Source organism: Haemaphysalis longicornis, unplaced genomic scaffold (genome assembly GCF_048455015.1).
Source record: "Haemaphysalis longicornis isolate Haplotype H1 unplaced genomic scaffold, Haemaphysalis longicornis Haplotype H1 scaffold_10, whole genome shotgun sequence".
In the NCBI taxonomy this organism is placed as follows: domain Eukaryota; kingdom Metazoa; phylum Arthropoda; class Arachnida; order Ixodida; family Ixodidae; genus Haemaphysalis; species Haemaphysalis longicornis.
In genome coordinates this window covers 73,306,901-73,333,730 of record NW_027526204.1, presented here as the reverse complement: position 1 = coordinate 73,333,730, position 26,830 = coordinate 73,306,901, and the positions used below count along the sequence as shown (strand labels likewise).

The following is a 26,830-nucleotide window of genomic DNA, read 5'->3' as shown; positions in this document are numbered from 1 at the left end:
TTGTCAGTTCGCATCACGCGACATTTGTCTACACTGTGACGGTTCATGGGGCTCATTGGTCAGTTCGCATCACGCGACATTTGTCTACACTGCGATGGTTCATGGGGCTCATTGGTCAGTTCGCATCATGCGACATTTGTCTACACTGCGATGGCTCATGGGGCTCATTGGTCAGTTCGCATCACGCGACATTTGCCTACACTGCGACGGTTCATGGGGCTCATTGGTCAGTTCACATCACGCGACATTTGTCTACACTGCTACTGTTCATGGGGCTCATTGGTCAGTTCGCATCACGCGACATTTGTCTACACTGCGATGGTTCATGGGGCTCATTGGTCAGTTCACATCACGCGACATTTGTCTACACTGCGATGGTTCATGGGGCTCATTGGTCAGTTCACATCACGCGACATTTGTCTACACTGCTACTGTTCATGGGGCTCATTGGTCAGTTCGCATCACGCGACATTTGTCTACACTGCGATGGTTCATGGGGCTCATTGGTCAGTTCGCATCATGCGACATTTGTCTACACTGCGATGGTTGATGGGGCTCATTTGTCAGTTCGCATCACGCGACATTTGTCTACACTGCGATGGTTGATGGGGCTCATTTGTCAGTTCGCATCACGCGACATTTGTCTACACTGCGATGGTTCATGGGGCTCATTGGTCAGTTCGCATCACGCGACATTTGTCTACACTGCGATGGTTCATGGGGCTCATTGGTCAGTTCACATCACGCGACATTTGTCTACACTGCTACTATTCATGGGGCTCATTGGTCAGTTCGCATCACGCGACATTTGTCTACACTGCGATGGTTCATGGGGCTCATTGGTCAGTTCGCATCATGCGACATTTGTCTACACTGCGATGGTTGATGGGGCTCATTTGTCAGTTCGCATCACGCGACATTTGTCTACACTGCGATGGTTCATGGGGCTCATTGGTCAGTTCGCATCATGCGACATTTGTCTACACTGCGATGGTTGATGGGGCTCATTTGTCAGTTCGCATCACGCGACATTTGTCTACACTGCGATGGTTCATGGGGCTCATTGGTCAGTTCGCATCACGCGACATTTGCCTACACTACGACGGTTCATGGGGCTCATTGGTCAGTTCACATCACGCGACATTTGTCTACACTGCTACTGTTCATGGGGCTCATTGGTCAGTTCGCATCACGCGACATTTGTCTACACTGCGATGGTTCATGGGGCTCATTGGTCAGTTCGCATCATGCGACATTTGTCTACACTGCGATGGTTGATGGGGCTCATTTGTCAGTTCGCATCACGCGACATTTGTCTACACTGCGATGGTTCATGGGGCTCATTGGTCAGTTCGCATCATGCGACATTTGTCTACACTGCGATGGTTGATGGGGCTCATTTGTCAGTTCGCATCACGCGACATTTGTCTACACTGCGATGGTTGATGGGGCTCATTGGTCAGTTCGCATCACGCGACATTTGCCTACACTGCGACGGTTCATGGGGCTCATTGGTCAGTTCACATCACGCGACATTTGTCTACACTGCTACTGTTCATGGGGCTCATTGGTCAGTTCGCATCACGCGACATTTGTCTACACTGCGATGGTTCATGGGGCTCATTGGTCAGTTCGCATCATGCGACATTTGTCTACACTGCGATGGTTGATGGGGCTCATTTGTCAGTTCGCATCACGCGACATTTGTCTACACTGCGATGGTTGATGGGGCTCATTGGTCAGTTCGCATCACGCGACATTTGCCTACACTGCGACGGTTCATGGGGCTCATTGGTCAGTTCACATCACGCGACATTTGTCTACACTGCTACTGTTCATGGGGCTCATTGGTCAGTTCGCATCACGCGACATTTGTCTACACTGCGATGGTTCATGGGGCTCATTGGTCAGTTCGCATCATGCGACATTTGTCTACACTGCGATGGTTGATGGGGCTCATTTGTCAGTTCGCATCACGCGACATTTGTCTACACTGCGATGGTTCATGGGGCTCATTGGTCAGTTCGCATCATGCGACATTTGTCTACACTGCGATGGTTGATGGGGCTCATTTGTCAGTTCGCATCACGCGACATTTGTCTACACTGCGATGGTTGATGGGGCTCATTGGTCAGTTCGCATCACGCGACATTTGCCTACACTGCGACGGTTCATGGGGCTCATTGGTCAGTTCACATCACGCGACATTTGTCTACACTGCTACTGTTCATGGGGCTCATTGGTCAGTTCGCATCACGCGACATTTGTCTACACTGCGATGGTTCATGGGGCTCATTGGTCAGTTCGCATCATGCGACATTTGTCTACACTGCGATGGTTGATGGGGCTCATTTGTCAGTTCGCATCACGCGACATTTGTCTACACTGTGACGGTTCATGGGGCTCATTGGTCAGTTCGCATCATGCGACATTTGTCTACACTGCGATGGTTGATGGGGCTCATTTGTCAGTTCGCATCACGCGACATTTGTCTACACTGCGATGGTTCATGGGGCTCATTGGTCAGTTCGCATCATGCGACATTTGTCTACACTGCGATGATTGATGGGGCTCATTTGTCAGTTCGCATCACGCGACATTTGTCTACACTGTGACGGTTCATGGGGCTCATTGGTCAGTTCGCATCACGCGACATTTGTCTACACTGCGATGGTTCATGGGGCTCATTGGTCAGTTCGCATCATGCGACATTTGTCTACACTGCGATGGTTGATGGGGCTCATTTGTCAGTTCGCATCACGCGACATTTGTCTACACTGCGATGGTTCATGGGGCTCATTGGTCAGTTCGCATCATGCGACATTTGTCTACACTGCGATGGTTGATGGGGCTCATTTGTCAGTTCGCATCACGCGACATTTGTCTACACTGTGACGGTTCATGGGGCTCATTGGTCAGTTCGCATCACGCGACATTTGTCTACACTGCGATGGTTCATGGGGCTCATTGGTCAGTTCGCATCACGCGACATTTGCCTACACTGCTACTGTTCATGGGGCTCATTCGTAAGTTCGCATCACGCGACATTTGTCTACACTGCGATGGTTCATGGGGCTCATTGGTCAGTTCGCATCACGCGACATTTGTCTACACTGCTACTGTTCATGGGGCTCATTCGTAAGTTCGCATCACGCGACATTTGTCTACACTGCGATGGTTCATGGGGCTCATTGGTCAGTTCACATCACGCGACATTTGTCTACACTGCTACTGTTCATGGGGCTCATTCGTAAGTTCGCATCACGCGACATTTGTCTACACTGCGATGGTTCATGGGGCTCATTGGTCAGTTCACATCACGCGACATTTGTCTACACTGCTACTGTTCATGGGGCTCATTCGTAAGTTCGCATCACGCGACATTTGTCTACACTGCGATGGTTCATGGGGCTCATTGGTCAGTTCGCATCACGCGACATTTGTCTACACTGCGATGGTTGATGGGGCTCATTTGTCAGTTCGCATCACGCGACATTTGTCTACACTGCGATGGTTCATGGGGCTCATTGGTCAGTTCGCATCACGCGACATTTGCCTACACTGCTACTGTTCATGGGGCTCATTCGTAAGTTCGCATCACGCGACATTTGTCTACACTGCGATGGTTCATGGGGCTCATTGGTCAGTTCACATCACGCGACATTTGTCTACACTGCTACTGTTCATGGGGCTCATTCGTAAGTTCGCATCACGCGACATTTGTCTACACTGCGATGGTTCATGGGGCTCATTGGTCAGTTCACATCACGCGACATTTGTCTACACTGCTACTGTTCATGGGGCTCATTCGTAAGTTCGCATCACGCGACATTTGTCTACACTGCGATGGTTCATGGGGCTCATTGGTCAGTTCGCATCATGCGACATTTGTCTACACTGCGATGGTTGATGGGGCTCATTTGTCAGTTCGCATCACGCGACATTTGTCTACACTGCGATGGTTCATGGGGCTCATTGGTCAGTTCGCATCACGCGACATTTGCCTACACTGCTACTGTTCATGGGGCTCATTCGTAAGTTCGCATCACGCGACATTTGTCTACACTGCGATGGTTCATGGGGCTCATTGGTCAGTTCACATCACGCGACATTTGTCTACACTGCTACTGTTCATGGGGCTCATTCGTAAGTTCGCATCACGCGACATTTGTCTACACTGCGATGGTTCATGGGGCTCATTGGTCAGTTCGCATCACGCGACATTTGTCTACACTGCGATGGTTCATGGGGCTCATTGGTCAGTTCGCATCACGCGACATTTGTCTACACTGCGACGGTTGATGGGGCTCATTTGTCAGTTCGCATCACGCGACATTTGTCTACACTGCTACTGTTCATGGGGCTCATTCGTAAGTTCGCATCACGCGACATTTGTCTACACTGCTACTGTTCATGGGGCTCATTCGTAAGTTCGCATCACGCGACATTTGTCTACACTGCGATGGTTCATGGGGCTCATTGGTCAGTTCGCATCACGCGACATTTGTCTACACTGCGATGGTTCATGGGGCTCATTGGTCAGTTCGCATCATGCGACATTTGTCTACACTGCGATGGTTGATGGGGCTCATTTGTCAGTTCGCATCACGCGACATTTGTCTACACTGTGACGGTTCATGGGGCTCATTGGTCAGTTCGCATCATGCGACATTTGTCTACACTGCGATGGTTCATGGGGCTCATTGGTCAGTTCGCATCACGCGACATTTGTCTACACTGCGATGGTTCATGGGGCTCATTGGTCAGTTCACATCACGCGACATTTGTCTACACTGCTATGGTTCATGGGGCCGCCATTGTGTTGTTTATGCGTCTTAGTCGATCAGCCCTGGTAGGCTTAGCTTGTCCTCCCTGCTCTGCGGCTGCGAGCGACTGACATCGTTCGGAACGCGAATAAAAGATAACGCGTGCAGCATCAATCTAGTAGAAGAATTGTACCCGAAGATGCCGTTTTTCTCCATCATCGGCAGTGTTGTTAACAAACGACCCGATCGAAGTTAGCGGCAAGGCCGTAGATGCGGCAATCTCGCAACACTGATAAACACCAAAATGGCCGCCGCTGCTGGCTTGCGTGCCTCAATGGCGGTACTCTGATACCTTATCTAGTGACACTATAGTTTGGACTAGCAGTATGCTTCACCAGCTGTGGTGTGACCCGATACAGTGCTGTGCACCTTACGTCCACACGACCGCCCGGCGTGGATCTCAGGAGTTTTCGCTGTTGTCTAGCACTTTTCTTTGGTCGATGTGCAGGCCTGCCGCTTTATCGGTATTTCATAACCAGAAGAATGGTTACTTGAACCGAAGGTTTTAGCTAATCACGTTGTTACAGCGGTTATCGCAAACGGTCGGAAGCAATTGCACATTCTGACACTCGTTTTCTGACGTTGCCTGCTTTCATCTAAGCTTTGCTTCAGCAGAGGTTGATAATTTTTTACCGAAGTTACAAGACATACTCCCAACGCCCTTAGCCCTGTCTTGACGTCACATCGCGGTAATTGCATGGCTCCTCTTTCCGGGAACAGTGATCAAGCGGTATTGCAGGCCATGTTTTACTATCAATTGCCGTGTGTAGCTCACGTAAATACAACCATTACACTCTTATCAGGCGAACTGCCCCGCCATTAGCAATAACCTACTTATATTCAGTGAACTGCAGTTTCAAACCTGCACCTTTGACTTCCACCTTGAAACTAACTGGCCTCTGTTCAAAAGATAAATGCGTAAATTGATGAGTAGCTTCATTTCCATCTTCACAATTACTACGCCAACACCGTCATATTAGTTTGAGTTTAAGGACTGCCTCAGGGCACCGTTCTTGGCCCTCTCCCTTCCCTGGTATATACAACGGCATTTCCAGAGAAAACATCTTCAAACATTTGCCCCCTTTCAGACGACTGCGTAGTCTACAGTCACATTCCCTACGCATTAAAGACACTCTCATACGAGGCCTGGTCATTTCTGGTTCAGGCACGGGGCGGGGAGTGGCAAATGTCCCTAAATAGTTTTCTTCCACCATAAACAATACTGCGTACCAAACACTTCCTGGTTAACATTCCTATGCGACTTACTACTTCATGAGCCACGGGCTTAAAAACATCGTGCACCGATTCGCCAGCTTTTTACAAATACATACGTGTGATCAACGGCCTAGTTCATTTATTTCAGATATATGCCACTTCTGTTCTGAAATAAAAAAAAACCGCTGATGCTGCTGCTGATGATGATATTTGGGCTGTACCCTTTGAATCGGGTGGGTGTGCCGCGCACACGCTAGCCAGGACAAAGAGAAAGAGAAATGCATGACAAACATAACGACAACAACGCGGCACGAACGAGACACAAGCATATGGCAGACCAAAAGGAAACACTTGACAACACTAGCCAGCCACATACGAGAAACAAACAAAAAAAAACAGCAAAGCATAGCGAAGACTTAGAATGTACCATTAACGTCCCTGGGCTGCCGTCACACCAGCGTTCCAGGCGGCGCTTTGAACGCGCTACAGATAAGGTCCCTGAAATTACTAAGGTAGCGCCATCTTTAGATCTCACCGCCTTTCGCCCTCGCCCGCGCTCCTTTCCTCCGTTTTTTGCCATTTTCTTTTTCGCCGGCGAACGCCGCGCGCCATTGGCCAACGGCCAGTGACGTAGTACCTCGTCCCCGCGTTGTTTGTTTTTTCTTCTCTTCGCCGCCACTGTCCATTTAAATTCGCCATTTTAGGCTCAGCTGCCTCAGAGCAGGCCTTATCAAAGCCGCCAACAACCGATAACAACCGAAGAGTCAGCTGCTCGTTTCAAACAAGTGTTGCGTCGGCGTCACTTTATGTAGCTTCGCGATGCCGAGTTGTTGTGCCTTCGGCTGCTCGAATAAGGTCAGTGCAGTCACGGCCAGCTCGGCTGTAGCAAGCTGTAATTTATCAAAGCCCACACATGAATCAATGTTAGCTGTACAGAATAAAAAGGATTCACAATTGCGCTTGTTAGTGCGCTTCTGGCTTTGGAATACGGTGGTAATTATAGAACTGGGCACTACAGCTAATTGTAAGCTGAGCGCATTCGTTGTCAGCCTTTTCCAGATATGCCCTACAGGGCCTTACTCGAAGTAATCGTGAATGCCAATCACACGAACATTGCTATGCCACGGACGCACTGCCAAAAGTACAGCCGTCATGGGCGAGGCCGACGAGGAGACGCGAGAACTTTGACCTTGACAGCAGCCTATAACGACCCCGCACGGGGCACCTTGAGCAATCTTGGTGACGGTACTGGCGATACCGCGGACCCCGAGCCCCCAAACATAAGCTGGATCCAACCGTGGCGACGTGTTTATAGGTGGAGGGTTAGAAACCACGAACGGTGGCCGTCGGAGCCCAGGTCAAGCTCCGGCGGATGGGCTCCCTGTCTGTTCACCAGGCAGGGAGCTCCGGGACCTCTTTGGCTACCAGGGTAAGGTCAAGGAAGAAAGTACCCCCGTCTCCCTGCTTTTTCCTATGCTATATGGATAAATCAAACCCCCCCCCCCCCCCAGACGTGATCGGCCCCCTAAAAGGGGCCGCACCGAAGTATCTTTTCCTTCTTTGCCTTCCATCTCGCTCCCAAAGCCAGATAACTACCCTCGTTTTTTTGATCATGGAATCTGTGGACAAATCGAAGCCGGTTTCCTCTCAATCGGTATTTCTTGTTTCTAAATACCTTGAAGGTATCATCGGCAAAACATATGACGCCAAAAAACTCAGAACTGGTGAAGTGCTAGTTGAAGTTAAAACCAAGCAGCAATCCACAATCCTCCTGAAACAAACCCGCATGGCAGATCTGGAGATCAGGGTCACACCCCACCGCAGCCTCAACAGTTGTCAAGGTGTGATCTCTGAGGCAGATCTCCTAACCGAGACAGAGACTGATCTGCTCGAAGGCCTAAAAGAACAAGGCGTGACAGCAGTAAGGCGCATCGTCATCAGGAGAGAGAACAAAGAAATAGCCACCAAACATCTGATCCTGACTTTTGACCGCTGCACACTGCCCGAGCATGTCAACGCAGGTTTCATCCGTTGTTCTGTCCGGCCGTACACCCCGAACCCGAGGCGCTGTTTCAAGTGCCAGAGGTTCGGGCATGGGACCAACTCCTGTCGAGGCAGAACAACATGTGCCAAATGCGCCCAGCACGATCATCTCTCTGACAACTGCACTGCAACCAACTTCACCTGCCCGAATTGCCAGGGTCCACACGCAGCATACTCTCGCGCTTGTGAAAAGTTTCATCTTGAAAAAAAAATCATTAACCTTAAGATAACCGAAAACATCACCTTCCCAGAGGCGCGAAAGAGGTTCGCCTCCTTCCCTCTGGGCAGGTACGCCGACGCAGCTCGCCAGGGGGCGGAGCGGCGTTTGGTTTCGGCGGGGACCCAGTACCGCGAGTCGGACTTGGTCCCTCCCCCGCCCCCCCCCCAGGGTTGCCCCAGGCAGCCCAACCAGCCTCTGCACCGCTAGCTCACCCAGCAGCGGCTGTGGTGGCAACAACGTCTGTTGGGGATGCCGCTGCATCCACTGCTTCCTCTCCACCGGCCCAAAGCACATGCAAGGGCACGGAGATGGAGACGGAGGCAGTCGCAGCGACCCCCTCCTCCGCCTCACTGCGTGTGCCACCTGTGGTGCTCCCCACGCCTTCGGCACTGGCAGCGCAGGCAAAGAACACCCGAAAGGGTGCCACGTCAAGGGGGCCCAGTCCGCTGGGCACCCCCTTGCCATCAGATGACGACATGGACGTCGAGCCCTTCCGGCTTTCATCGCAGCGGAAGGAACGGGCTGCGACGTCCAGGTCAGTAGAGAAGGTCAGAAAACCCCTTCCAAGGTGCAAGCCCCGAAAGACCCTACATAAATAATCACACTCCAGTAGCTCTAACACATCATAATGGGAAGAGAAAACATTGTGCAATGGAACTGCAGAGGCCTTCTGAATAATCTTGACGACGTGCATGAGATTCTGCATGCCAATCAGCCAAGTTTAATGTGTGTCCAGGAAACACATCTTAATTCCAAACACACAAATTTCTTGAATAGTTACCTGGTATACAGGAAAGACAGGGATGGCTGCACACATTCTTCTGGCGGTGTGGCCATAATTGCCCGCAAATCCTTAGCATGCCACCCTGTCACCTTGAACACTGTCCTTGAGGCTGTAGCAATTCGAACAATAATATTTAATAGGTTGATAACGGTATGCTCCATATACATTCCTCCTGATGTCTCACTTTCGAGCTCTGACTTCGAGGCGCTGGTTGACCAGCTGCCCGAACCGTACATCCTTACAGGCGACCTTAATGCTCACAACTCTCTTTGGGGCTCTTCTCGCACGGATGCCCGAGGTCGCCTGATAGAGAAGTTTTTAACATCCTCTGGAGCATGCCTTTTCAACAAGAAACAGCCTACATACCATAACACAGGTCACAACACATACTCACATCTTGACTTGGCTATTGGTTCTGCAATTCTCTTTCCATGTCTTGAATGGGGCGTGGGCACAGACCCATATGGTAGTGACCATTTCCCCACTTCATTAACGCATATAGATACAGGCCCGAGCAGTCCATCTTCCCATAAAAGGTTTAATGAAGCAAGAGCTAACTGGAATACATTTACAGAGACATCCAAACTACACCACACATCCATAGGACACCTACACGTTGAAGAAGCTACCCAACTGCTCACGGCGCACATCCTCGACGCCGCCGAAAGGTCCATTCCCCACGCCTCTGGTGCCCCGCGCAACCAGCGGAGGCCGTGGTGGAATGAGGACTGTAGGCGGGCGCGAGAGGCCCAGAACAAGGCGTGGGGTATCCTTCGTCGGTACCCCACGTCGAGTAACCTCCTCTTGTTCAAACGGGCCAAGGCGTTCGGAAAACGTGTGCGCCGTGATGCAAAACGCGATAGTTGGCGTACATTCATAACATCAATTAACTCCTACACAGACACACGGAAAGTATGGACGAGAATACGTAAACTCAAAGGACAACAAACACACAGCCTGCCTCTGGTCAGCACAACAGGGGACACACTTGAAGACCAGGCTGACACACTCGCACAACACTTCCAACACGTTTCCAGTTCAGCACACTACACAAACACCTTCATGAAGCACAAACTCGTGGCCGAAAAGAAGCCTTTACATGACAATGACAGGTCAGCCACCTCTTATAACTCCGAGTTCACGCTTCATGAGCTGAGGGGTGCTCTGAGCACGTGTACACCCTCAGCTCCAGGCCCAGACAACATTACATATACAATGATACAGAACTTACACACAGACACTCTTGTAACACTTCTTCACCTTTTCAACAAGATATGGCTTTCGGGGCACATTCCAAAGTCTTGGAGGGATGCCATAGTTGTAGCATTCTTGAAAGAAGGGAAGGACCCTTCTTCTCCCGCTAGCTATCGACCCATTGCCCTGACCAGCTGCCTGTGCAAGCTTCTCGAGAAGATGATAAACCGGAGGCTCGTGTACTTTTTGGAGTATAACGGCCTTCTCGAGAGCTGCCAGGCAGGCTTCAGGGCTGGGCGATCCACGAATGATCAACTTGTGGCACTAGAGTCGTATATTAAGGATGCCTTCGTGCATAACCAGTTCCGTTTAACTGTGTTTTTCGACCTAGAAAAGGCCTATGACACCGCTTGGCGTTATGGGATCCTTACTGACCTGAAGTCATTCGGTGTTTCTGGTAATATGTTTAACACCCTTGCTAGCTATTTGTCGGAGAGAACCTTTCGCGACAGAGTTGGTTCTGCACTGTCAAAGGTACACGTGCAAGAAAATGGCGTGCCGCAAGGCGGAGTTCTCAGCTGCACTCTCTTCATAGTAAAAATGAACTCCCTTGGGAAGGCACTGCCGCCTACAATTTCTTACTCCACGTATGTAGATGATGTGCAGATATCTTTTAAATAATGTAATATGTCCATCTGCGAACGTCAAGTCCAGCTCGGCGTCAAGAAGCTTGCCGGCTGGGCAGACAAGAATGGTTTTAAAGGGGTCCTGAAATGCCTTCCGCCGATGCATGGATGTACATGTAACCAAATAAAGCAATGTATTAGCAATCTCCTCCTGCAAGAATTTTGTTAAAGCGATGAGTATTAGCTGAGAAATCGTAAATCAAAAACTGCGAATTATCGTCGCGCCGTATTTCCTCCTCCTTTCAACTGTTTCTTCGCTGTTGGCCTCCCCTCCCATGATGCTCCGCTCCTCATCGGTGACGTACTTCCGCTATTGCGCTCCCACAGACTGCCGTCTGCTACGGGCCAGCTCTTTCGGCTTTTTCATCTCTGTAGACACCATGGACACAGGCTGGAAAAGCGAACGAATGACCTGGCCGCATGTGTGCGGCCGGGCCTTGCCCTTTCGCGGTGTACGTAGCTGCAGGGCTGCAGTTGGTATCGGCGGCGAACTCGCAGCCGCGTGGGGAGAATCGTGCGCTCGTTCCCTTTGGTGCACCGCGCACTGTTTATCCAAAAAGCGCGGTCTCAGATGTGGCCCCGCTGGTGCCGGGTGTTATTTTGCGGTGGTTGTAATTCCTACTACCGGCGGCATGTGAAAAAAGACATTTTCAACCGACACAGAACCCGTGCACAAAACGCGCCGGATCGGATCGCTTTATCAGCGGCGATGAACGTGAAGGCGAAGAGCAAACCAACGCTGCACTCGATCAGCGAGAACCCGTGTTCTGACAAGCTGCACCCATGTGTTGCATTCAACACTGACGGGAAAGCGTTTGTTTGCACTTGTTTGGATAGTCGTAAAATGTCCTAACAATCCGGCACTCCGCTAGCAGATCAGCTGGCGAGACATTTCGGAAAACATTTGACAGATGGCGCCGTATGCATTAGTGTGTCGCTACGCAAAACTGATGAGACGCTCTACTAAAACTCCCATCGCGGTGTCACGCAGCGGGACGCAAAAATTTAGCGTTTAGCGTATGCAAAGGCCACAAACGCTGTACTAAAACTCTATTAGCAGCAAAATAGCGTGCGTATGTGAAACCGCTTGCGTTTACAAAGCTGCACGCCGAGCGCGTACGTTTCAAACTTAGTGACATCGTTTAAATACACTGGCAAGCACAGTGTAACGTAGTCAGATATCAACCGTATGCTCAGGCGACAAGCAAGAGCTTGTTTTATGTGGGGCGGAGATTGCGCATAAAGGCTCGTTCGCACTTGCGACGAAAGCGAGTGAGAGCGGCAGGAATTCCGTCGCTTTGTCGCGCGACGATCGTTTCTGTCGAATGGTCGGGACAAATTTTGGTTGCGCGACAGAATTCCCGTCGCTTTCGCTCGCTTTCGTCGCAAGCGGGAATGGAAAGTTCTGCCGCTGCCGTCTGCTACGCAGCTCGGAGGTAACCGCGCGATCTGCTCGGGCCGGATGAACGCGCACGATGATGATGATGATGATGATTAGTGGCTTTCCCTTTGAATCGGGGCGTCGGTTGTCAGCAATCGACTTGCCTGTTTTATTACGTTTACATGCCCTACTCCCAGGTTAACCTATAGATTTGCTTCCTCCCTCCCATTTCTCCCTCTTTTCTGTTTTAAACTCCTCGCCCCCACCCCCCTTTTTTCTCCCCTCGCTGTTCTAAATTCTCGTCCGCATGATTACTCAACCTGCGTACCCATCCCTTCCCTGCTTTTCCTCCACCACCACTCCAGTCGCCTCTTCGCCACCTCTATGGCCTTGAAGTTGAGGTTCCCCCTCGCCCCAAATCCCAAAGCCTCCGCCAGCGTCGTTTCCCCCTCACCCCACGGTGGCCGTATCTCTGTGCAGCTCCTGACAATATGTTCTATAGTTTCTCGATCACTGCCGCAGCATGCACACGTTTCATCCTGCTGCCTGTAGCTACCCGTGTATGCCCGGGTTCTCAGGCACCCTGCCCGTGCCTCGAAGAGCAACGCACTGCCTCTCGTATTGCCATAGAATCCCTCCTTCTTAATTTCCCGTTTCTCTGTCCTATAAGTCTCCAGGGTTTTTTTCGCTTCCATTCTCTCTGCCCACTTCGTCGTCTCTGCTGCCTTTACCTGCTTTTTAACTGTTGTGTAAACCCCGCTTTCCCCTACCGACTTTCCGTACCGCTTGGTCAGCTGTCTGGTCCTCCGTCTCCACCGCGTGTCCACGCTCCTCAAATACAGGTACTTAAACACCCTCGCGGCCCATCTTTCGTCCTCCATGTCACGAAGTCGCTCCTCAAACTTTATCTTGCTCTGCGCCTCCCTCGCCTCGAAAGACGACCAGCCCATATCCCCTTGTACCGCTTCATTTGTAGTTTTACTGTGGGCCCCTAGGGCCAATCTGCCTACCGCCCTCTGATTTACTTCCAGGCCCGCTTGGGTCTCTGACTTCATGCACAGAACCGAATTAGCGAAAGTTAATCCTGGTACCATGACCCCTTTCCAGACTCCCCTTACCACCTCGTATTTGCTGTATCCCCAGAGGGCTCTATGCTTCATTATAGCCGCGTTCCGTCTTCCTTTCGTCTTAAGGTGAGCCTCATGCGCCTGCGTGTAATCTTCGCTGTTGTTCAGCCATACTCCTAAATATTTATACTCTTTCACCAATGGTATTTCTACTTGCTGCACTGATACTGTTTTGTGCTCCTCGCCGTCATTAAAGACCATGATCCCCGATTTTTCTCTGCTAAAGGATAGCCCTAGGTGCGTCGCTTCTTCACCGCATATATCCATCAAGCCCTGCATACTTATCCGGTTGTCCGCCATCAACAATATGTCGTCTGCATACATTAGTCCCGGAACCCGTTGTTCCACCACCTGCCCGTTTTTCATGTAGGATAAGTCGAACCCCATCGTGCTGACTTCTAGCTTCCTTTCTAACCCCGTCATGTAGATCATGAACAGCAGCGGAGAGAGAGGACATCCTTGTTTCAGACCCTTGTAGGTGTATACAGGCCTATTGTATGTTACCCCCTCCCACACTATTTGCACTTGGTTCTCCCGGTATAGCTCCCTGAGTAAGCTAATGAATTCTGCCCCAACTCCCTCGTCCTCCAGGATACTCCAAAGCCGCTCCCTGTCTACATTATCATAAGCCGCTTTAATGTCCAGAAAGGCTAACCACAAAGGTCGGTTTTGCATTTTCGCCACCTCTATGCATTGGCTTACCACGAATAAGTTGTCGTCTAGTCTTCTGTCCTTTCGAAACCCATTTTGAAGCTCCCCTAATATCCTATTTTCTTCCACCCACTGCTCTAGTTCGAACTTCACTGCCTGCATTGCTAACCTGTACAGCACTGACGTGACGGTTACTGGCCTATACGAGCTTGGGTTTGTCCTGACTCCTTTGCCCTTGTACACTAAGTTCATCCTGCTCATTTGCCACGCGGCTGGTATTGCCTTTTCTTCTATCCTTGTTCTGATGGCTTGCAGTAGCTTTCCCTTGCTCTTTGGTCCTAACTGGTTAATCAACTCCATCGGTATCCCATCCGTGCCTGCCGCGGTATTCTTGGGGACCTTTTCCTCTGCTCTTTTCCATTTCAGCTTGTCCCCATCTATCTCCAGACCTTTCGGCCTACCCGCCGCGACATCTCTGTGTCGCTGCGGGGCCTCTTCATCCACCTTACCGAACTTCTCCGTGATGATTTTGTGCAGGTATGCTAATGCTTCCTCTCCCTTGAGCATCTGTCCCTGTTCGTTTTCTATAGTACCGCCTTCTGTGGGACTCGTACGTTTCCCTAATGCCTGCACATGGTTCCAAAACCTTCTCGGCGCGTCTCTACCCCTTCCTCGTATTTGCGTTACCCATCGCTCGCTGTCCCCCTTTATTTTCGCCTGCACTAATTGCTGCACTTCCTGTTTCATTTGCTTATACTGCTCCCATTTTAGGTCCACCTCCTCCTGATGTCTCCCCATCCTCTTGGCCTGCCTGTGCTCTCTAGACGCCTGTTTACGCCTCTCTATCGCCGCCTTTATTTCTTTGTTCCACCAGCTTTTGGGTGTTTTTTTTCCTCTCCATCGGTTGGACCCCTCTGCCTTGACTATTTTTTCCTGCATAGTCTTGATGAGCCTGTCATATTCCCACTCTTCTCCAGGATTTCTTTCTATGTCAGCCTCAATGCTTTTGGCTATATCCGCAATTTGTTTGCTGTTTAACTTTGTGCGCTGCTCCGGTCGACCCGTTTTTTCGCCCCCCAGTTTCCCAAAACTCAGGTTTATGCGCTTGTGGTCACTGCCCAGACTGTGGCCCCCTTCCTCATCTATGGTCATGCCATCCAACCATTCATAAAGTCCCTCTGAAATAAGGCAGTAGTCAATACTCGACTGTCTCCTACCACACTCCCACGTTATTTGACCCTCACATTTTTGTTCCCTATTTACTATGATCAGCTTCTGGTACTCACACATATCTAGCATTAGATTTCCGTTGAAGTCGGTGTACCCGTCTAGATCTTCAATGTGGGCGTTCATGTCCCCTACCAATAGTACCTCCCCAGAACGCTTCAAATCTTCGATGTCCTTTTTCAGACACGCCACCAGTTTTTCGTTTTGTTCTTTGCTATCCTTACCCGTCCACAGGTAAGACACCCCTAAAGCCATCTCTCTACCCTCCACTATCCCTTTCATCCACACATGTTCTTTACAGTCTTCTTTCACTCTCTTCCAATTAGTCCCCTGCCGTACCAGCATACCTACTCCTCCGCCTTTTCTCAATCCAGCCGTCCTGTTACAACCTTCCCATACATACTCTCCGATTACCGGAGGTTCCTCCAAGTCCCTCAGGTGCGTCTCGGTCACAGCGTATACCTGGATATCTTCCTCTTCTAGCTGCTTAGTAATCTCCATCCACTTCTCTCTTTTCCTGCCACCCTGCATGTTTATGTACGCGATATTCAGTTTTCCCCCTCTCTTCTTTACACGCCGTCGTCGTCCCTTTCGTTTGTCTGCACCGATCTGCACCGGCCCCGCTATCTCCCTTTGCTCCTTGCATTTGTCTACGCCATCTTCGCAAAGGCCTGTGGGCCCCCTAAAAAAGCCACAGTTCGCGCCGCGTGTCGTCTTCCGATGGCTGCTCCCACCTGCCCGCTGAAATGCACTCCGTCACGCTGGAACGCCCTTTGCCGGCCCATCCATCGGATATCCCTGTTGATGTCTACGACAGCGAAACTCAGCTCCTTGCCCAGCTCCCGTATGTCTCGGTTTACCGCCACAACTTCCCTTTCCACATGTACCCCTCTCCCAATTATCTCTGGTACTGTGCTCACGACGACCTGCACATGTGGGGACAGCTCCCGAAGTTCCTTCACCCCCTTTTCTAGCTGCTTGCGCACTCCCGCACCCCTTCCCTTCAGAACGTCATTGGTTCCTCCTGCGATAATCACTAGGTTCTGCCCCTGCATATTTTCCCACATTTTATCCTTTGCTTTTTCTAACACTACCCTGACCGTCTGTCCCGGTAACACGCCAACCTGCACTCTCTCGTCCTCTCTCACCCGGCCTCTAATCTCCATTTCTGAGTACCGCATGCTCGAGTCCCCCGCCACTATCACCATGCGCCTTTCTTCCTTTTCCTGGCTGCCCCCCGGCGCGGCCACCTGCTCCGGCACCGGCTGAGTCAGCGCCAGTCCGGGATCGTCTTCCAGCGTGGCGTCTTTGTTCTCCTCCTTTCCCTTCTCGGGATCAAGCACTGCCGACGCATCTGCCTGGTGACCTGCTTCATCCTTTGTTTGGATGTCACCCTTCGTCGCCATTTTGATCTCCATTTGCGCCAACCTCGCTTCGAGTGCCTTCTTCTGCTCTTTTTCATCCTTCAACTCCTCCTGTAGCTCGCCTACCTGAACTCTGAGCTGCTCCTTTTCTTCCTCGAGCCGGTCAAGGCGCGACGCTAGCACACACACTCTGCACATGAAGTCCTGTCCTTCCGCGTCCTCGACCGACTCGAATCTCGTCTCCTCGAGCGGGTATTCGTGCTCGCATCCCGTGCACATCACACCCGGCTTCTTCCTCTGAGGCATGGTACTGTCCGTCCAAGGCGTGCACAACTCTGGCTTACTTCAGTGCCGCGTTCTCGCGCGCTCCCTTCCAATCTAAAAGTAAGCCGCAACGTGCGATTCTCTCCTACAGCATCAATTCTTCTTTCACGAATTACCAACGCTTACAAACCGCCACGTGCAACAACCGCGCGACACCTCTGGTTCGGTCACTTCCCTACGCTAACTACCGCCCCTTTCAACTAGTCTAACCTACATCTCTCTCTAAAACATGGTCACTCTAAAAAAGGAATAATAAATTTGAAACACTTATCCGTTTTCGTCGTCGATGCCTCCGCCGCGCTCTGTACGTCCGCACACCTCGACAGCTCGTGGCTTGGCGCACTCTCGCACGGCAGCGCCCCAAGCGGCAGACGGCCGCGTACATCGCTCCCGGCGCCCGCCTGGAGCCCGCCCTCGGCACACTAGCCAGTATATTTCAGGCACTATAATGGAGGAAAGATTTTTTGCTTCCGATGAACCTAGTTCTTTGCCCCTGTGTTTTTAAATACGTGAAGTGGTTAGCACGTCGTCCTCACGCAGCTCTGTATCGTCGTAGCATCGCTGATTGTCCGAACGAAGCTTGCAGCTAAGCCAATGCTGCGACCGAAGCTGTGTGTGTGTGTGTGTGTGCATCGCCTCCTGTGTGTTGTGGACGCGTTCGTTTCGCGATGAAATGCGACATTGTACTTCTGCGGGTGGATAGTGCTTCCCATGGTCTGGATTATCTTTCTCGAACGACGTACCACTCAACCTCGCATGGGGTATGTGCAGTGTGCCTGGCTAACAGCCTTCTCGCTTGCGCGCCAGAGTTGTGACTTGCTGCTCGTCCCCGCAAACCGGGTGTGAGGTGAGTGCCGTATTTACGACGGGCAGGAGGAGGCAACTCATCGTCTGTCAATCGCGGTTCAGACTTGCAACGCATGTTGTGACGTTGCGTTCGTTCGAAACGCATCTCTGGATTGTTTTGAAGTTGAATAAAATGTACGCGTCAAACCCGGGCATTCGGCTGAGGGCGTTCTCTGCGATTGCACCAAAGAAGTGCCACGGGACTTTCTTTATGGTACGTACTCACGTAAGATAAAATCCACGTCGTGTTATGGCCGTGTTGCATTCAATACAAACGGTTAAGCGTTTGTTTACACTTGTTTCGTTTGTCGTAAAATGTCAAAGCACTCCGGCACTCCGCTGGCAGATCAGCCGGCGAGCCGACGCTGAGCAGACGACTCATCTCTTTGCCGGAAGTGCGTGAAAAAGCCGCCCAATAGCAGGATGTCTAGTTCATGACGAACATCTGGGAATCGATGATGTAGACATGTGAAGATGGCGGCGTCCAAAAACACGAAGGAAAGGGTGAGAAAAAAGCGACAAACTTTGCAACAAAAGTGTGAGCTTTCCGCTGCGCGTAAAAGAGTAATACTTGGCACAGGTGACGTTGGCGACCCAATCTAGCGATTGCGCTAGTTCATTTAGTGTGCTCAAAATGCCTTTCAGGGCCCCTTTAAAATTAATCCCGGAAAGAGCTCTTGTGTTGTATTCTCCAGGAAGCGTGGGGTCCACCCGGACCCAGACATCACTCTTGCGAATGTGCCAATTCCTGTGAACAAGGAGCACAAGTTTTTAGGCATTTTATTCGATGAAAAACTTACATTCATTCCTCATGTCAAACAGCTCAAATTTAAATGCCTAAAGGCAATGAATATTCTTAAGGTTCTCTCACATCAATCTTATGGGGCCGACAAACAACTCCTGCTGCGCCTGTACACAGCGTTGGTGGGGTCCCGGCTCGACTACGGCAGTGTCGTGTATGGGTCGGCGACAAAGACCGCACTGAGAATGCTCGACCCAGTGCTGCATCTTGGCCTTCGCCTCTCATGCGGCGCTTTCCGCACTAGCCCTGTCGAAAGCCTCTATGTCGAGTGCGACAAGTGGGGTCTAGGGCATCAGCGGGAGTATGTTGACCTGCTGTGTGCATCTAAGATTGTGTCCCTTACCAACCATCCTTTTAATCCCATCATGAACAATACATCAAACTTGCAACTCTTTTTAAACAGGCCATCCGTTTCCTTACCTTTCTCTTTCAGAGTTAGGGAGGAGGCTTCTGCACTCATGGTCCCTCTTTCAGACACGCACAAGACACCCATTCAAAATTTCATCGCACCATGGCATCTTCGTCCTGTATCATGCGACCTGTCATTCACTCTTGTAGAAAAAAATAGGGTACCCAAGAATGCAATTCTGCAGCACTTCCTGTTCCTGCAGGACAAGTACAGGTGCGCAGAATTCTATAGCGACGCGTCGAAAACTGGTTCTACGGTATCTTGTGCAGCGCACGGACCAAATTTTAGAGTAAGCAAAACAATGAATTTTCATAACAGTATTTACACGGCAGAAGCATATGGCATTTTACTCGTTACAAACCACATCATCAAACATAAAATTCCCAAGTCCATTGTGTACACAGACTCTCAAAGCGTTGTACAGGCACTGTCATTAGGAAGGTCATCTAAAAACTATGTCATAAATGCTCTTTTCAAGGTACTAATGTCTGCATATGCCTCAAATCTTGAAATAACTATATGCTGGGTACCAGGGCATTGTGGAATCCCTGGCAATGAGGCCGCCGACCAAATGGGTGGTGATGCTGCTCTCATGACTACAGTTGACGTTACAACAGTACCTTACACCGACCTAAAGACACACATCAGACGACAGCTTCGTCACACATGGCAATTACACTGGAGTCAACAAACAGACAACAAACTATACATAATAAAACCACAACTGGGACGCTACATAACTGACTCACACAACAGATACACTGAAGTCGCCCTGGCTAGGCTGCGGATAGGCCACACACATGCGACGCACTCCCACCTGCTCACTGGAACTTCGGGACCCACGTGTAGCAGGTGTGGAAAGGGCCTATCCGTAGTCCACATACTAATCACATGCAAGGCACTTGACACAACACGACACAAACATTTCCCTGAATTATACAGACAACACATTCCTTTGCACCCATCATACTTTTTAGCAGACGAACCAATGTTTTCTAGTCAACGTGTTTTTAAGTTTTTAGCTGAGGTAAACTTTCTGCAGCTCTTGTCATATCATGTGTAATCACCCTGGCCCTATACACCAGCCATCTCCATTGTCTTTTGTTTTGCATCACCTTTACTTTTAGTCACATGTTTTAGTATGTACGGTCTCATCATAATTCAGTAACTTCTTCTTTGGCGCTCTTTGCCCATAGTCGGCCTTGCGCCATAAAAACCCAACTATCATCATCAGCCTATAACGACGTGAAGGTGACATATATTTTGCAACAGCGTCAGAGCACCGGAAAGTGCACGGAATAAAGGTGGCATGAATGTCAGTAGCTAATGCGGGACGCATACTGAGCGCTGCCTAATGATCTACAACTAACGCAAAAAAACGCGAACGCACAAAAGCCAGCGCAGCGCTCGAACTGCCGCGAACCAAGGTCACCACGAACCATGTGCAAGCCCTCTGTGCAGCGCTTGGACGACCACAACTTAATCACGCAAGTGCAAGAACGGAATTACTGTAACAGAGCAATTTGAAACGTCCACGTGCGATCCTTTCGCGTTCACGAACTACCCTGAGCATGCCGCACACGTAAACAAACACCGCGCTGTCCGTATGCGCCAGCGGCATCGATCCCGCAAATATCCCCTTCTACACAAAAATATACAACAAAACAGCTTTACTTAGGGCCTGTTGGTAATACGGGGCTCTAGAAATACTATGTAACAGAGCAGTTTGAAGCGTCCACGTTCGATCCTTTCGCGTTCACGAACTATCCTGAGCATGCCGTACACGTAAACAAACACCGCGCTGTCCGTATGCGCCCGCGACATCCACCCCGCAAATATCCCCTTCTAGACTAAAATATACAACAAAACAGCCTCACTTAATGCGTGTTGGTAAAACGGGGCTCTAGAAATACTATTAATGCTACCAAAGAGTGATTTCGGCGCGAAAACAAGAGCAAACTGCAGCGAGCGGCCCGAAGCGTTGCGAGGGCGTCTGCTCTGAGGAAGCCAACAAAAATGGCGGCCCCGCGATCGCGGCGCCGCAGGTGAGGGGAGAGAAAAAAGAGGAGGGCAGCGGAGAAGGAGGGAGCAGTTGGCGCTACCTTAGCTACCTTAGGGACCTTAGCTACAGCGCGCGCACGTCCACCACACCGTCGCATGGTAGACCGCTAGCGCCATCTAATGAAAACTAGATAAACTAAAATGCATTTCTCGTTTATTTTTTTTATTTTTGTGAAGGTGTGTGATATTTCTAAAAGAAGCTTACTAGGCCGTTAGGAAGGTTTCTGTTGATGTGTAATGCCTTTTCTATTAGTTCACAGCACGATGCTTTTTTAACCCGTGGACCGTGAATTAGTCCCGTAGGAATGTGATTAGGGGAGTCCCCCTTATGGACATTACAAGTGATACCCACAAGGCTTCAAGGATATGAGCACTAATCGTTGAAATAAGGCGCCCCGATAAACGTACTCTTGAAAGAACACTTGAATCTGTAGGGAACCGCACCTCCCGATCCAGCTGTTATAAGAATAGCGTCGTAAACCACGTTGTACATCGCGGCAGCAGCAATAATGCTAGCTACACGCTGTGAAGGTCCTGCATTTCTTGGGCACCCTAGAGAGCATGCTAATTGAGTTAACTCCTTATAGCTGACATACCCGCCGCAGCCACGTTATGTCGCAACTCAGTGACTAGACTATGCGCCCATACGAGTCAGCATTCCTCGTACAGTTTGTGTCTGTCTGCGGTCCTTTAACCTGGTTATTGTCTTGTGCTTAAAGCACGGTGTAAGCCGTGGCTTAAAGGTAACCTCTTCGGGAAAGTTGATAAACAACTGTGCTGGTGCAGATAAGAGCAAAGAAAGGCCTACATAGGGATGCTCATTGTCTCACGGTCCTCCTTTACTTATATCTTTGTTTTTTGCCCAGCTGTCTTAGCCTTTCGCGTCTCATGTTCATTTCATTCTTCTGGCTCTCTGCTGTCGCAAAATCATTTGCAGCCAACGATTGCGATGTACCGAGGTTGCAGGACTGCCGGCACTTACTAACCTCATAAAGCTATCGCTTAAAACTGTGTCATTAATCATTCATCGTAGCAAGTGCACCCACAAAAATGGCTCAGGTTTACCACCTGCAGACCTAGTTATCACGAGCGAAATCTGAAGCGCATGCGCAGACATCCGAGCTGGCGCGCCAATCACGGGGAGATAGGGGGACCAAGCGCCGTCGAAGTAGCCTTTAAACCCTCGCTATATTCACGTGATACCGCAGCGGTGAGAATCCGAGCGAGCGCAGCTTCGGTGCCTCTCCGCAGCGGATCACGTGGCGTGAGGTCACACTTGCTACGCTTGCGCTGCGGGCTACTCAAGGTCACTGCGATGCGATGAATGACCTTGAAAGACGACGCAGTAGAGCTTTCGCTCCAGTAACCGCCCGCGCCTCCATCGGGGCCCAGTCTATATACTCACAGGGGAACGGAGATGGTCTTGATGAAGTCCTCGTAGTCGATGTGCCCCTCGGCCTTGGGGTCAGCCTCGCGAATCAGCTCGTCCGCCTCGTCGTCGGTCATGCGCTCGCCGAGCGAGGTGACCACGTGGCGCAGCTCGGCCGTCGTGATGAAGCCGTGCCCGTCGCGGTCGAAAACCCGGAACGCGTCGTGCAGGTCCGTCGTCGCGTTGAAGGCCCGCGTCTTCTTCATCACTATGTCCATGAACTCGGCAAACTGGATCTGTCGGCCGTCGTCAGTGAAGTTGGCGTTGGTTACCGTGGATCGTTCGCTCGCTCATTCAGTCAAACAGCCGAACAAGTAGAAAAACTGATTATTGTTAGACCAATGACGAATACTGAATTCCCTTATTGAACTACATATGCAGCCATTCAAGCTACACGTTTGGTGAAGCAGGTGACGAAGGCCCGATGAGCACTGAATGATCAATGCTACCAAATAACGATCGCTTACCGGCACTTAATGTCTCCTCGGTTTTGTTAATCAGCGAATGTCTCCCTACTATTGTCACAATTAGCTCCTAAGTGTTCACCCAAGGGACGAAGCCTCTCGAAGAGCTGCTGTCACCGGGCTACTGGACAGATCATGAATTTTCGCATATAATTTTTTTTCACGTGCGTTTCAGAGTGCACATCCCTGACCTGGGAAGGGAACTACAGTGAATCTGCGACCTGGCGAGAACTGTACACAGCAAAAAAAAATAAAAATAAAGTGCGTTATGCCCAAGCATCCGGGGCGCACCTAGCCCGTGCATTTTAAAATAGCTACAGTGCGAAAAGGAACAAAGACACGAAGAAACGACAGGACGAGCGCAACTGAATTTATTATGAAGTAACTTGCACCTTTCACCCGCCGCGGTGGTTCAGTGGCGAAGGCGTTGCGCTGCTGAGCACGAAGTCGCGGGTTCGATTCCCGGCCGCGGCGGCCGCTTTTCTGATGGAGGCGAAAAGCAAAAACTCCCGTGCACGTTCCAGATTTGGGCGCACGTTAAAGATCCCCAGGTGGTCAAAATTAACCCGGAGCCCTCCACTACGGCGCGCCTCATCGCCTGCGTTGCGTCGGCGCGTTAAACCCTACAATCAATCAAGTAACTTGCACCTTTCATACGCACTCAAAATCAAACCCCGTTGTAGGAGCTACGCGCAGCTACGCGGAAGTCAAACTACGAGTTGTTTTATAAGCACTCGGAAATCAAACTACGCTAGAGATAATATAGTTAGGTGAATGCGTGAGCAGGCGTCAATTTATCACGTTGTCTCAAAAAGAGACAGAGTTTTAGCATAGCGGCTGGCGTCCGCAGCCCGCTAACTCTGAGGTGGAGGCACGGTGTAAGAATAGTTTTACACCGTGGGTGGAGGGTTACCGAGACCAGAGTGCGCATTCGCGCGCAGATGATGATGCTGATGATGCTTAGTGGCTTCCCCTTTGTAACGGGGTGGCGTTGCACAACGGCCTTAGTCGCAACGCCACTGTACAATCACCTCGACAAAAAATACAAACATAATAAATAAAAAATAATGTCGAAATAAAAAGAAGACACTTTTACGAAATTTTTGTGCTAGACTGACTTCTTTGTTCGCACGTCTTCTAAGATTGTTCTCTGCCCTTTTCCCACCAACATTCTAACCTTCTTTTACTAACCTCTACTGCTTTTCCGCTAACCTTAAAGCCAAGGGCTTCCGGAAGCTGAATGGCTCCATCACTGGGGACTGGACGGATACTTTTGCACTCCGTTACAATATGTCGCATGGTTTCTGGCTCATTTCCGCAGCCTGCGCATAGTTCTTCCTGTACCGGCTCGCGGATAAGGGTTTTTGTCCGCAAGCAACCCGCTCGGGCTTCAAAAAGCAATGCACTCCCTTTGGTATTATCAAATAATTTTTCCCTTGTGATCTCCTGCTTCCCGATTTTGTAGATACCTAAGGACTTCTTCGCATCCATCCTCTTTTTCCATGTCGTTGTCTCTGTTTCTTTCACTTCATTTTTGATTGCCTTGGTCGTTTCCCCTGCACTTCCAGGTTTCATATACTTTGTCCTGAGCCTTCTGGTTCTTTTCCGCCACTGTGTGTCCACGCGTTTCATGTAAAGATACCGCAGGGAGGGCGAGGAGGTCACCTCTGAGCGGAACTAGCGGGCTCTGGGAGGCGGGCTACCGTCCCAGCGGAACGAATGTGCACCTGCCCAGTCGGGTCCCGCCACCCGCCGCCGTAGAGTTAACGGACGCTGGCCGCCTTCCATGATCGCATTTTATTTGTCCATCACTGTATACTTACGGAGCCTATAAGGAATAGTCGCGCATATCCCATTACCGCTTACTTCGAATTTTTCGCACTCCGATTTATGTCGTTAACCCTTTGAGGGTCACGGCCGTACATGTACGGCATCGGCAAACACTTTCAAAATGGTCAATGACGTACATGTACAGTATTGCTTGTATACTTAAAAAGCGCGCCTTTTTCGCCAACTTCTCTTGCTTGGCATGTGCTGCCACACCTCGGAAATACGTCAAATTTTTTTCTTGCGCCGATGGCTCTTCTTTTTATTATTTGTGGTTTATTTCAGCGGCGCGCCGGCTATCGCTCAATTGCGCATCCCCTAACGAGGGGGCGCGCTGGGTATCGCCAACCTAGAGTTCCTGTATATGCTACCTACGGTAGGGAGCATATACAGGAACTCTACGCCCACCTAGGGTGCCTCGATGCGCGCGCCCCCCCGCCTCCGGGCGCGCGCATCCAGGCACCCTACGCCCAGCGGGCGCCCGGGCGCCTCTCGCTTCTTCCGCCTGCCACAGACGAAGGTCGCCTGCGAAACTGATGAGGCTCTTGTCTCCTTTTTTTTGTTTTTTATGAGCGGTGCGCCGTCTATCGCTCCCGCATCCAGCCGCGCGCGCGGAGCGGATGGTTTCGGTATCGTCCTCCGGGCGCTTCCCGCTTTTCGCGCCTGCGAAACTGTGTCTATCTGATTTTGATTCACTCAAAAGGTGCCGGCTTGTTACTCTATCGTTTCTATTTAGAATTTTTCTTGTGTTACTCATGAATAAAGCACATATATGTACCAACACACACGATTTTTTTGTAACTCTATGGTCACCCTAAAAAAATTACGATAATTTTTTCTCGAAGCAGATTCATCCGAAGAATTTAAATCAGCAATAAAAAATTGACCCTGGGGGGTCGATTTTTCCGGGGTTTTTCCGGAGGTGTAAATCTCGGGCTATATACAGGAACAGTAGTGTGGGCGCAACGTGACAACTGTGGGTGTTGCGCCAACAAGCGTCCATACCGTCTTTTCGTGGCTGGCGTAATCGGGGTTCTTGAGGCTCTTCTTGAACTCGGGGTCGGTGACGACCCTGGCCGCGGTGCGCAGAATCTCGTCGACGCACTCGACGGGCACGGAGCCGTCGCGGTGTACGTCGAATTTCATGAAGAGGTCCCGCAGTGCGGCCACCTCCACGTCCTTTAGGTCGTCCTCCGTTGTGATCGACATGGACGTGCAGTTCACTCCGCAGTTTCCTCACGGAACGCCCTCTGGTCTGCGGCACGAAACGGTGGCGCGGTATCGCTATGGGGGCCATTGGCTTGTACGGATAAAAAGCAAGAAGCCAAAAAGAAGGGCAAAACCACGAAGACAACTTTTGTTTTCAAATACAGAAGAACAAAGCTTACTGGTTATACCTAGCGTCACTAAATAAAGGCTTTTAGAGTATCGCCACTCTTTTCTCTGACTGTTATGTGCCGCCGTGATTTTCATTGGTCGGTCGGCACCACGTGATATTTGTAACATATGGGCGCAGCCATTTTGTTTCTGGGTGCTCTCTCTCTCTCTCTCTCTCTCTCTCTCTCTCTCTCTCTCTCTCTCTCTCTGCTGCGCTGCCACTAGAGAAGCCGGCGCGGCCGGTCGCAATCTGCCCGTCACAACCGGCAGCGGTTTCATTGGGAGAGATGGCAACACTGCAAGCCAGAAACAAAATGTCCCCTAGGCGCTTCCGGGTGCGAGTAGTAGCGGTACTCTTGAGCGTAGCTTATTTAGTGACGCTATATAGTTATACCTCTGCCCAACGGAAGGGCAAAGAGACCGCTAACGCGTCGTAGCCTCTCTACATCCCATTTTTGTGGCGAAAGAAAAGAAGCAGCAGTGTGGGAGGAGGGCGCTGAGGAAGAGCGAAGCAGAGCACGCCGTGAAATGGCGGTGGATAGCGAGCGGAACCAGCTTCGGCAGGCAGCCAGC

At 50.6% G+C, this 26,830-nt stretch overlaps 1 protein-coding gene across 1 annotated transcript in view; it reads right to left on the bottom strand.

Moving 5' to 3' along the window:
- Nucleotides 1-26,101, bottom strand: part of LOC144159898 (uncharacterized) — a 45,751-nt gene extending 19,650 nt beyond the window's left edge. Inside the window, exons 1-2 of the mRNA XM_077691553.1 lie at nt 25,886-26,101; nt 22,566-22,825 (exon numbers count right to left, since the gene is read on the bottom strand). Coding sequence (XP_077547679.1) covers nt 22,566-22,825; nt 25,886-26,089 — 464 coding nt within the window. The 5' untranslated portion in view covers nt 26,090-26,101. The remainder of the gene's footprint in view (nt 1-22,565; nt 22,826-25,885) is intronic.
- Nucleotides 26,102-26,830: the final 729 nt, after the last annotated feature.